At 27.9% G+C, this 12835-nt stretch overlaps 1 protein-coding gene across 1 annotated transcript; it reads left to right on the top strand.

Moving 5' to 3' along the window:
• The first annotated feature begins 10432 nt into the window (after positions 1 to 10432).
• On the top strand, positions 10433 to 12113 carry LOC137809746 (uncharacterized). The gene is made up of 5 exons (XM_068610832.1): positions 10433 to 10738; positions 10828 to 10902; positions 11326 to 11408; positions 11507 to 11709; positions 11837 to 12113. The coding sequence occupies exons 1-5, from the start codon at positions 10530 to 10532 to the stop codon at positions 11912 to 11914; spliced, it is 648 nt and encodes a 215-aa protein (XP_068466933.1). The 5' UTR covers positions 10433 to 10529; the 3' UTR covers positions 11915 to 12113.
• The last annotated feature ends 722 nt before the right edge of the window (positions 12114 to 12835 follow it).

The following is a 12835-nucleotide window of genomic DNA, read 5'->3' as shown; positions in this document are numbered from 1 at the left end:
AACAGTGAATTTTTTATTAATGAATATTATCGATGTATTTTTTACCATCATTTTTTACCATTTTTTTCTTCACCTGTAAGGAAGCGAGGAAGATATGGAGTAAATGTAGTAATTGGAATGTGGAGGCCTTCGTATACCATTTACGCTTGTTCCCAATTTAATCATTTTTACCTTCTCATAAAATTAATAGATATTGGAGGTGTATGTGATTGATGTAACTGGGGAAATTTGGAAACAAAGGAACTTCATCTTTAAGAATGGTAGAGTGGATTTTTGGAGATCTTCACCTTGGGCCAACTCAAAGTGTGGTTTTGGCTCAGGAGTAGAATAAATGGTGTTTCGTTTACTCACGAGTAGAATAAATGGTGTTTTGACCCTTTGATTTGTTTGAAATCAATTAAAAAGTAAGGGTGGAGTTGGGTCTATGGTATGATTTATATTTTATTGTTTTGTTTTCGAGTTGGAGTTGGATGCAACTAACGTTGGCCTTTGGTCAACAATGGAGTTTGGTACGTGTTGCAGGTTCATTAGGTGGTTTCGGGGTTTTGAAGGATTGAAATTTATTGTTTCAATTTCCTGTATTGTTTTAATTTGTTCCTTTTGGGTGGAAGAACTTAGGAATTTGTTAGTTTTTTGGTTGAGACTCTTGGACTACTAGGGCAATGTGTCTTTAAAACGGATGATGTCGGGCGGTGCTAGTGGGGCGAATCTTTTGTGGGTCGGTAGGTAAGCTTAGATAACTTTGTTATATCGTGTTTATTGTTTAGGTACTACTAATGTTGGTCTTTGGCCAACAAAGGGGTTTGTTGTTGGTTGCAGGTTGTGAGTTAGATTCTGGTGTATTGAAGGTTTCGCGGACACCGGATATGCCGGTAGGCGGTAAAGGTTATTTAAGCATGGAAGAAGAGAGGGTTCCTTTTGGCATGATGTTGTGGGACTAGTTGTGGGTGTGAAATTTTGTTTTGTATTAGCTTTTGATTTGTAACCGTGTTTGTAGTCTTTTGGTTGTAGTATGGTTTATTTTGTGTGTATTGTTTACACTAAAGATGGTTGTATGAACCTGGATAGGGTAGCAAAAGTTGACTTTTGGTGTAGTTTGTCATTTTTTTTCTTTTGAGGTTTAGTTTGGAGGTTTGTCAAGTCTGAATGGTCAGATATTGAACAGATTGGCTTTAACTATTTTCTGTATAAGGGTTGGATTATCGCTGAAGTATCTTTATAAGGGTTGAAATACCCCTAAAATGTCTTATTTTATTTATTTTTTGCTAATAGAAAAAATATCATAGCTATATAGTCTAAAACAATCTTAAATTAGTCATATGTCTTACCTCAATTATGAAATTCAAAATGTAAATCTTCTTTCACAAAGTTTTGAAATTGGAGAGAACTCAAAATAGCAGAAACAAATGTATTAAATATCTTGGTGATCCTAGAAAATTTAACAACAATTTGGTTTTTCACCTTGTAAGTTGGAGCAAGTTAAGTTATGATATTTGTGACCAATAGGACTTAAAAAGAATAGTTAGGTTAAAAAGATTAGTGATAATGAGAAGCACGAGCATGCTTACAACACGGTTGAATAATTATGATTAGAATGGCAATGAGCAGAGTTTACAAGAGACATAAACACTAAACATGCTTATTCACTAATGAAATAATTAATCCATTGCTTACCACATACCAACCTAATTATAAGGGCCCAATAGCCCCCACCAAAGTCAGCACAGTATATTGGATGAATCATTCAGGAGCATGACATTAAAAAAATTAAAAATAAAATAATAATAGAAAAAGAGAATTACACAAATGCAAAAACCATCAAGTGCAATCCCAATTTTTCCCACTACAAAAATAATCCAATCTAATATATTACACCCGTGCGTTTGATGAAAGCAAGAGAGACCCCCAAATTTTAAAGGCTCCATCAATACCTCATTGTTTAAAGTAAATTTACACTAATCTCTTAAATAAAACTTTTAGTTTTTAACTTTCTGATAATATATACAATGTCATTAAAAGAGTATTTAAGAGTCTCCATTCATAAATAAATATGGTTAAAATAATATATATATATATATATATATATATATAAATAGGTAAAAATCTCATTTTTTATAAACAAATTTGATAAAATCGAGTTAGGCCCTAATTCATATTTTAAAATAATATCAAAATTTATCTTGATAAAATCTATTACATAATCTGTTATTGAATTTCTCATGAATATTTAGACTAACTCTCTAATAAAATATATAATAAGTTAGACTAGGACAAAACTCACATTTTAAGGAAAATAAATAAATTTAATAAACCTAATTATTTAAATTTGTTTAAGAAATATTAGTGATTAATAAAGGGATGAAATGAATATAATGTGATAAAATGTGTGAGAATAATTTTGTATGATTGAATAAATTATGTAGATGGTGGTGGAGGGAATGAGAAGGAAATAGGTAAAATCATATAATGAGGTCTAGTGTTTGGGTTACACACACCCAAAAGTGTGGTTTGATTTGGGAGAGTGGATGCTGGAATTAAGGGATCCCTTTTATCCTTTATTGATTGGTTTCAACTTTTTCTTCTTTTTAAACCCACAAAACCATTGCTTTTAGGCTTAACTTTTTTCTCTGAAAATGGTGTGCCGTGAGCTTTATCAGGAGCATCAATGCTTCTGGTTTTGTCAGCAAAGTGAACTTCCAACATTCTTACACTATCATTCTTGTGCTCAAGTGTTATGCCTCAACTCAATTCTTCATTTTTAGATTATTGCTGTTCGTCAGAAGAGTTAATGTAAATTAAAGTTTGTCATCTAAAAATTATATGTCACAATTAAATAAGATTCTTTAAGTATGGCATAATAATATTATTTAATTCTTATTGTCATGATGAAATCATTACTTGTATTACATTATTTCTTTGAATAAATTAATTTATTATTTCTCTGAATAATATTTAGTTTTCCTAGCGGGCTAAACATTTATTTTGTGGACTAGATTGAGAAAGTTTTTTGTTTAAGTAAAAATTACAAATTATGACTTCTTATAAAGATAGTTGAAAAACTAAATGCAATGTTGCTACTTGCGGAAAAATATCTTGATCTTAAATTATGTTGAACATAGATAGATTTTGAAAAGATCGTTGAAATAAGTTCAAAAATAACTTTTAAACATATTATATCTCGAATGGTACTTTATAGATATATTTTTATAAAGATGACTGGAATAAGTTAAAAAAAATTACTTTAAAATATATTATATCTCCAATTATATTATATATAGATAGATTTTGAAAATATTATTAATCTTTATTATGAGTAAACTTAAGTTATTAAATCATAAAGTTTATATATTGTAGAATTTTATTTCAAATTTCAGGTAAATAAGTTAAGTTTATTGTATAAATTGACTTAAATCGGATTAAATTGAAGTCTAACTTCTAATCCATCAACCCATTATGATTACTAGTTAGATCGATTTTCACAATCCACAACAATATAAAAACCAGTTATATATTACCTTTCTATATTAATATAGATATATAATATTTTGTACATTTTCAAAATTTAATTAATTAATTGGTCATGCTTATTTATAAGATATAATTTATTTTATGAGAAATAAAAAAAGATGTCAAAAATTTGAGTGGGCTGAAGGAAACACAAAAGGTAACGGAGAGAAAAACAGGAATCTCTTGGACCTTCTTTTTTATTGGATTTATATTTATTTTTCGTTTATTTCTCCTACAACAAATATAATTTTTCATATGCAATATTATGCAAATGATAGTTATATTGATTGTCAAATATTTTAACCAAAGTATGACTATACATTAAATTATATACGTTTCTAAGAAATGAAATGTGACATATATAGCCTTGTTTATTCTCTATTTATTTCAAATACATTCAAAGATTTTTTTTTTTCAATTCATATTTTAAAATTGATCTAAAATTTAATTTAAACATTTTATATATTGCACTGGTACTTGCTATATAGCTAGTAAAAAAAAATAAACATAAAGATCTCATAAATTGGTCACGTCACTTCAATTTGTCAAACTTTCTTTTTAAAAGAGAAGAAAACACAGCTAATGTTCCCCTGATTTGAATCAAGAAAAATAATTAAGATAAACTGTGGAAGGCATTGAAAAGAAATTGTGATCATTAAATAAATTCATGATTGTTATCCTTAATCATCATTGCATTGCCACATCTCTATTACCTTCTTTCACCATAAATTTTGGAGGTTTCACGTTTACCAATTTGAAAATCTTCTAAATATGAATCATTAAGTTGAAAATTTGGTCATGGGTGGACAATTAGTCTCTCTAACTTATTAGTTATTTTCTTATATTTTTATCAAAATGTTAATACTTTATTCCTCTCATACTTGTGCTTAAGAGATTTATTTTTGGCAATAAATGAGATTCGTTGAATTTTAGTTTTTTTGGGATTTTTTTATTGAACAAAACTATTTGGTTGAGAGATATACTATGGTCTAGCTTACTCTTTATTCTTTAAATGATATTTGCAATATATATTAGCTAAATAATCAATAAAAATCACTCTCTTCCAATGAGCTTACAATTTTCAATATCAAAAAAGAAGAGAAGATTATGACTTGTTGTATTCGTTTTCCTAGTTTCTTAGTATCACAATTCATCCATAAGAAGTATACTTATTCACTTATAATATAAAAACATAATATCACTAGAAAATTATTAAATAAAAATTAATTTTAAAAATTTAAAAATAAATAAATTATTATTTAACTAAATTAAATACTATTTTATAAATTAAAAAAATTATTAATATTTAAATAATTTTTATTATAATAAAAAATTATCAAATAATATCTAATCATTAACTATCAAGATTTTAATCACTAACTACTTTATATTATAAATTAGTTTATATTAATATTTTTAAAAATTAAAATATTAGAAGCTAAATTTGGAAAGTTAATTTAAAAATTATTTTATATTTTTTAGTATGATAACTAATTATTTTTTATTTATTAATTTAATTGCTATTTAATGATTTGATTGTAACATAGTATTTTGTGAGATTTGAAATAGATTACATTAGTTACATTTATTATTTTTGTTGATTATTAATATATTTATATAATCTGATAAACTAAAATTTATATTTAACTAACATCACATAATATGTCTCTAAATGAGTTAAATTACACAGTTTGGTGGAATGCGGTCCTGGAATCTGTTTTGCAGAAAGGAGCATATGCAATTTTTTAAGGCTGGATGAGTGCCAAAATAATTTCTCTATATTTTGAGTGACAAAATAATGATTACTAATTTTAGATAATGAGTTGGCTAATTTTTCTTATGTTGGGTCCACACATATTCCTTCTTTAATCACATGTTATTTCTTCTAATAAAAAATCCACACTTAGATAGTTTAACATATAATTGTTGTCTTTTTCAAATTTGAGAAACAAAGTTATTTATTATGCTCCTAATGGGTCCTAGAATATAAAATAATGTAGTCTATAAAAAATAACTACAAATGATCTAAAAATGAATGAGAAATCTTGTTCATAGAATGCATGAAAATTGTAGGAGCATATTGGTCACACTAAAAAGCATTACTTGATACTCATTATCATCATAACTTGTTCTAAATGTAGTTCATGTCTATCTTATGTTTTTACTTTAATTTGATGATATCTTAGTTTTAAATTTAATTTAAAGGATACCATTAATTTGTCCATCAAATCATCTATCTTGGGAACACGATATTTAACTAATGAATCTACACACAACTTGAATTTTTTTATCTACCTTCTTGACTAAAAAAATAGGAGTTCCCTAAAATAATACAAAGACTTTTTAAGCAATTGTTCCAATTTTTTCTTTAATTCGACTAATTTAGAGGGTAACATCATAGAAATTTTACTTTAGTTCAATAAGCAACTTTATTATTTATTTTTCTCTTTTCGTATCATTAGGAAAATATTAATCTAAATTTATACACTTTAAATACTTCTTAGGTGATTATTCTTTTTCCTTCCAATAATCTCCTATACTATTCTACCAATATCCAACTTCTTCTACAAACATAAACAGGACATAATTTACTTTTTTGTTTTCAGTGCAATTCATGACTCGAAATATTTCTATTTTCTTAATATACATTTAAGCCCTTTCTAGATTATTAACCTCCAACAAATTGTGAAGGTCTATTTCTCCTAAATCCAATTAAGCTTTGTGATTTAGCGAGTCCTTCTGTCTTTGGTTTTGGTTTCTTAATAGAATTATTGACATGTATGTGATAGCTATACAACTTTTGTCAATTCACTGTTTATTATATTATTTGTAACCTAAGATTATACAAGAGATTATTATATTAAAATCATGGTTAGCTCACTTCCTTGAAATGTTCTTTTGATACCATCTAAATGTAATGCTGCTTTCGTGTTTTGATTTTGATGTAACGTTTCTCTCAAAGTTTATATTAAAAAGTGGACTTTAAGCTTAACTCAACCCCATAAAATCGGTTCATAAAATTGAGGTTTGCACTTACTTATATACAATGAATTGTTATCATCTTTAGTCAATGTGAGATCTCCAACACACCCCTCACGCCAAGAGTGACAGCAGCTCATGCGTGGGATAACATATTATGGGTGGTCCGATAACGGCCCGATAGCGGGTGACCTGATAAGCCCAACAAATACTCGCTAGGATAAACTCGAAATGGCTCTGATACCATATTAAGAAGTGAACTTTAAGCCTAACTCAACCCTATAAAACTGGCTCGTGAGGTTGAGGTTTACACCCACTTATATACAATGAATTGTTCCCTTATTTATACTCTATAAATTAACAAGTAAAATATTATAATTGATTTTAATTATCTTATTTAATTTTAATGCATATTTATTTTCTAGGTTTAAATAAGTTCTAAGCTCTTAGTAAATTTAGTTTATTTTCAATTGATTTTCTTGGTCTATTGAGTACTTAAAATTTTTATATTTTTCAATTAAGTCCATGTTGTATAATATTAATCGGGTGGTGATGTGAATATTATCTTGCTTAATTGTCTCCACATGTTATTTTGCGTTAATATTAAATAACGTAATTTTGTGGTTAACATAATAGGTGACTTTTATTGTTGGATGAATAAAGAAAAGCAAAACGAAAACCTAAATATAGTGTTGGGAGACCGGAGAAAAGCGTTATATGACCCATAGTTTTGGATCCTTTTAATTTGTTTTGGTCATGTTCCCCCAAATTACACTATGTTATATCTTACTCTTTTGGTGTTAATAAGATAATTGTGGTTTTGGATGTTCACTCACCCATTGTAGTTGATTCTATCCATATTTCAATATTGTTGGTTATTGAATCATGTGGTTAAGAGATGGGTTGATGAGTTATTAGGAAGTAATTGCTCCTTTAAGATGGTGTTAGATATGTTATAAGTTCTAACATGATAAAACGTAATCCCTAGGATTGCAAAAGAACTGCAATGAAGCGAAAGAGAAACAAAGGATTGCGTGAGAGAAAACCAAGCAAGAAGAGAAAATTAAACAGAACCCTAAAGAGAAGCTTCGTGATGTAAAAACAGAGAAGATGAAAAGAATAACACTGAATTTGATGATGTGTATTGAATGACTAGTTAGGTATTTTTATATAGGTATAAAAAGTAAACCGTATTGGGCCAAAAATAGAAGGCCCATGTAACTAACAAACCATGCAAAAAGAAAAGGCAATTGCTTCCTGCACCCGATCAATTGTGACTGGCACCCGACACACTTTTAAAAATCCTAAAATGCCCTTGTCTTCTTTATTTACGGATAAAAATATCCGGAATTGTTAGTTGCTTACGGATAAAAATATCCAGAACTGATCGTTGCTTATGGATAAAAATATCCGGAAGCCACAGTTGTGCCTACGGATAAAAATATCCAGAAGCCAACCACAGTTGTGCCTACGGATAAAAATATCCGGACCCAACTATATTCCGGATAAAAATATCCGTAAGTCAAAACAAACTTACGGATAAAAATATCCGGACCCCAAACTCCCTTATGGATAAAAATATCCGCACCTCTCAAAAGTCACTTGCGGATAAAAATATCCGCAACTCTCACTCACTTATGGATAAAAATATCCGGAAGCATGACGTACCTTCGAATCTGGTGCTCTGCCTACGATAATGGAGGTCACAGTGGGTGCAGAAGAATGGAGAAGAACGTCGCTCACGATGGTTGGACAACAAGCTTGCTCACGGTGGCTGCACAACACGGTGGCTTACGGTGGCTGCGGCAGGCACAATGGAATGGAAGAAGAGAAGAATAGGGTTGGTGCAGGTGATTGGGTGCATATCACAATTATATTTTTCAGAATTTCATTAAGGGTATATTCGTCTTTTACTATTAAGTGATTGGGTGCCAGTTAGAATGTGTTGGGTGCAGGAAGAATGTGCCAAAAGAAAAAGGGGCTCGGGCCCAAAATGAAGTTTACGAAGTTCCTGGATTTGAATATTTGGGTTTTGTCTTACATCTTATAGGATCATAGGATGAAGTACCTTATCATTTAGTTCTATTGTTCTTGGTAAGATATCTTATTTGGATTTGTTCTTTTAAAAATATTGTGTAATGTGATATGGAAAAGTGAAGTTCTAACAATAAAATCTACATGTTATATTAATCATAAAACTGCATCGTTTAATATTAATACAAAATAACATAAGACTCAATTGAACAATATAAATTTTGTTAATATTCAATACAGAGAAGAAAATTTAATAGAGATTCAATTGAAGAATATAATTTTTTTTAGAATTCAACAGAAAGAAAAAAAAAATAATAGGAACTCAATTTAAAATACTCAAATCTATTTACAATCCCCATTCATTATTATTTATATGATCGATGAAAATATATATTTATTAAGAAATTGGTATCTATGGTGGAAGGAATGTGAAAAGTAACTGTTATTGACACTAATTGATCCTTCAAATACAAATGGTGTATGTTAAAGATGATAAGAATGTGTATTTTCATCATAAGAAAATTTGCAACATGTATTCCAACTTGTGTTTGGGAATATTGTTGAAATGACTATAGGAAAAGAACTCAAAAAGTTTAATGCATTCATTTATTTAAATTTGTAATCCAATCCTATTTCATACAAGGGACAAGAAAAAGAAAGAGTGAGAAAATAAATATCAGTATATTTTATATAAATATATTGGATAATTAAAGAAAAAATCCATATGTAGACACATATATATATATATATATATATATATATATATATATATATATATATCCATACACATACGTATGTATATATAGGTGCATACTATTCACATATTTTTAATTTTACTCCATGGATTATTTGAGTTATTTTTTGCAGCGACCAATTAGATAAAAAAAATTATTAGGATTTTTAGAAATATTTATTTCATTATTGATTAATTAATCATTTAAATTCTCAAAGTCAAATCTTCAATTACAAATTACATCTCGTTATTTTTTACATGTATTAACAACCATCATTATATAATAAATTAAAAATTACAATAAACTTTAAAGTTAATATCATCTCACACTAAAAAAAAATATTAAATAAAAACTAATTTTTTTTAAAAAATATTATAATAATTAAATTAAATATTAATTTATAAATTAAAAAATTATTAATATATAAAATAATTTATATTTTTTAATAAAAATTCACAAACTAGTTTATAAATTAGCTATCAAAATTTTATCTATTAACTTTTAGAATCTAAAATAATTATTTCATTCCCCTGTTTAAATAGTTAATGTAAACGAAAGTTAAAAAAGAAAAAACTTGATACTTCAAATTTTGTCACCCACTTCTCTAACAGACTTTATGCACCCTACTTCTGAGTTTCTCAATTTGTGTTGCCTTCCATTTGAATGGTATGTTATGTCTTTTATAGACAAATTTCTCATTATTACTTTGAGATGGTTTTCAATTTCGTTAATCTTAACTTTTGGCTTCCTTTTTGTTAAAATAAAGTAAAAATATTAATATTTTAATTAGATTTATTTTGTTTTTAACTTAAAATATAATATATTATTAAAATACTTTGTATTTTTTTGGTGGGTAATAGATATATTAATATTACCCAATAGTTTAAAATGGTAGAGGTACTTCTTGATTAAAATTTTATATTATTAAAATGTATCAGACTAACCAATAGTTTTTCAATAAATTATCAGACTTTACTTTAAAAAACGTGAAGGTTGAACTGACTTACAAGGGAACACACATGACGCATGCAGCAACACTTACGTACGTTTCCCTTTCTTAGGCCACAACTTTGCTTCAAGTAACCATTCACATTCAAATTATTAGTTTGTTATCACTTTTAGTGTTTTTAGCCTGCAAGACTAACCAATCTCACAAGATATACCAATGGAAAAGCTAAGCATCCCCATAATTGAATTGCTTATTTTAACCTCTAGCAAGAATCTATCATCTTTTCTCATTCCAACTTCGGTGAAGAAATTAAAAATACTTTCAATATGTCAGTTAGAGGCTCATCATGGATAACTCTGAAATTCAGAGGTGTTCTTGGTGCACTTTGTTCCACCAAATTCCAATCAAGCTATGTTGGATTACAGAGAAACAGACCAATTGTGTCAGCTGCTAGGCCTGAAAGAGTTCATTGGATGCATCCTAATCTGCAATTCTATTCCACCAATAGCATCAACACAAGTACTAATGCAAAAGGGTATACCCCACAACCTTCCTCTTCCACAAATTCTAATCTCACTGTTGAAATATCACATGCTGAAATTTGCTTATGACCTTCACTTGCAGAATAAAGGGTGAGAAGGTTCAATCTGAACTTCCTGCATCTGCTCATGCTTCTAAAAGTTTTGCCTTCTCTTATTGGTATGAAACTAAAATCCCTTGCTGCTGCTATTGGTTAGAGGTTCCACAATTTTTAAGTCTTCAAATAAGTTCTTAAATTTAATTATCTATTGTTATTTTAGTCTATAATGGTATGTGAATATTATCACTTTAAAATCATTTTTTACTGATGTAAATAACTTAAACTTTCAGATTTTTCTTTTGTCAATTTAAAGACTGGGGTTAACTTTCAGCAAACTCAAAAATGAAAAGATCAACCACTCAATCTTTTGTAAATGATATGATAATCTTTTATTGGTGGAATACAGGCAGATGATATTAATCCAAAATATGGATAATCTAACTCATTGATCCAAGTTTTATTGAAAAAAGCACCTAAAATATAGATGTGCAAATAGTTTTTGTGCAAACACAATTAATGTGCATTTCCTAATGAACATGCAGGCTAAGATGGGTTTTGGGCATGGTACTTTCTCTCTTGGTACCCTTCTGGAAACCTTATTGGGGGAAACTACAAAGAATAGAAGGTAGATGAATATCTTATGGAATACTCAATAAACAATCTAATTTCTTAAATTTTCCAAATTTACTCAGAAAATTGTTTGGGGACCAAATGTGAATTCAGGAGAGGTAGAGTTTGTGATTGAAGAGGCTGATGCGGTGGCAAAAGTGGTAGAAAAAGTGGCAACCGTAGCAGAAAAAGTATCTGAAGATGTTGCAGAGATGCTTCCCGAGGATGGTAAACTAAGGAAAGCAACTTTGGTGGTAGAACATGCATCAAAAGAAGCAGCACATGATGCTCAGCTAACTCAACAATTCATACACAAGGTACTAATATACTGTTAATCACTGTATATGTAGTTTTTAATACCTGCGATGTTTTACCACATGGCTTCACCAATTATTCAAATGAATTGGCCCATTACTTTTTCCTAACTTTATTATTGAAACATAGGTTGAAGAACTCAAGAATGATCTGAATGATATAGAAGCCTTTGTTGAACCAGTAATTGACAAGATTGTGAAGATATAACCTCAAGAAAATTGATGCCAAATTGATACTACTGTTCTTGTAGTTATTGTGTTCTGTATTGATGTATTGCATGTGCATATTATATTTGTTGTTTAACCATATTTATACTATTTGTAATTTATTTGTATGTTCATTTTATATCATAAAAGTTGAAGGATAATTTATATTAGTAATGAGTAAGTATCGTAATTTTCTTCAACTTTTTAAATCACCAACAACCAATTTTAAATATCATATTACCAACTTTTAGTGGATGAAAGATTTTCAAATTTTACCAAAATTCTTAATTTGCAGAAGTCTCAGAATATATATTCATTTGTTTTCCAAATAAGGTATTTGACAACACAAATAGATGAAGACTCACTCAATATATTGATATTGACTTGGAACACAGACTAGTTAAGTTTAAAATTAATTTTATCCCAAACCTGTTTAACTGATGGTACTGGATTGCTTAAGCCTTTAATGACCCTAAAATAGTATTTCTATTGGCGTAGTAGTAAATTTGGTTATATTCTTGAGCCTGATATTTAAATTTATTATAAAAAGTAATTTTAGATATTAAAATAATTAGTTATTATTTGATTAAATTATATATAAAAAATTATTGATACTTAAAATAATTTTTATTATTAATAAAAATTCATAAAATAGTTTTTAAATTGATATTTAATTATTAGCTACCAATATTTTAGTTATTTTACTGTTTTATATTCTAAATTAATCTTTATTAGTCTTTTAGATACTAATTTAAAATTTAGAATATTAGCTAAAATGTAGATAGTTAATTTAGATACTAATTTAAAAATTATTTTATAAATTTTTTATTAATAATAGAAATCATTTTAGATAAAAATATTTTTTTAATCTTTAAACTAATATATAATTTAGTGAATATAATAACTAATTATTATTTTTATC

This window comes from Phaseolus vulgaris, chromosome 2 (assembly GCF_000499845.2).
Source record: "Phaseolus vulgaris cultivar G19833 chromosome 2, P. vulgaris v2.0, whole genome shotgun sequence".
NCBI lineage: Eukaryota > Viridiplantae > Streptophyta > Magnoliopsida > Fabales > Fabaceae > Phaseolus > Phaseolus vulgaris.
This window is presented reverse-complemented; position numbering and strand designations above follow the sequence as displayed.

Bases quoted from the DNA above. Each gene is read 5' to 3' on its own strand.
- LOC137809746 (XM_068610832.1), top strand. From the start codon at position 10,530: ATGTCAGTTAGAGGCTCATCATGGATAACTCTGAAATTCAGAGGTGTT. The intron at 10,903-11,325 runs GTATGAAACTAA...ATGAACATGCAG, and splicing joins AGTTTTGCCTTCTCTTATTG to GCTAAGATGGGTTTTGGGCA. The intron at 11,710-11,836 runs GTACTAATATAC...ATTGAAACATAG, and splicing joins CTCAACAATTCATACACAAG to GTTGAAGAACTCAAGAATGA.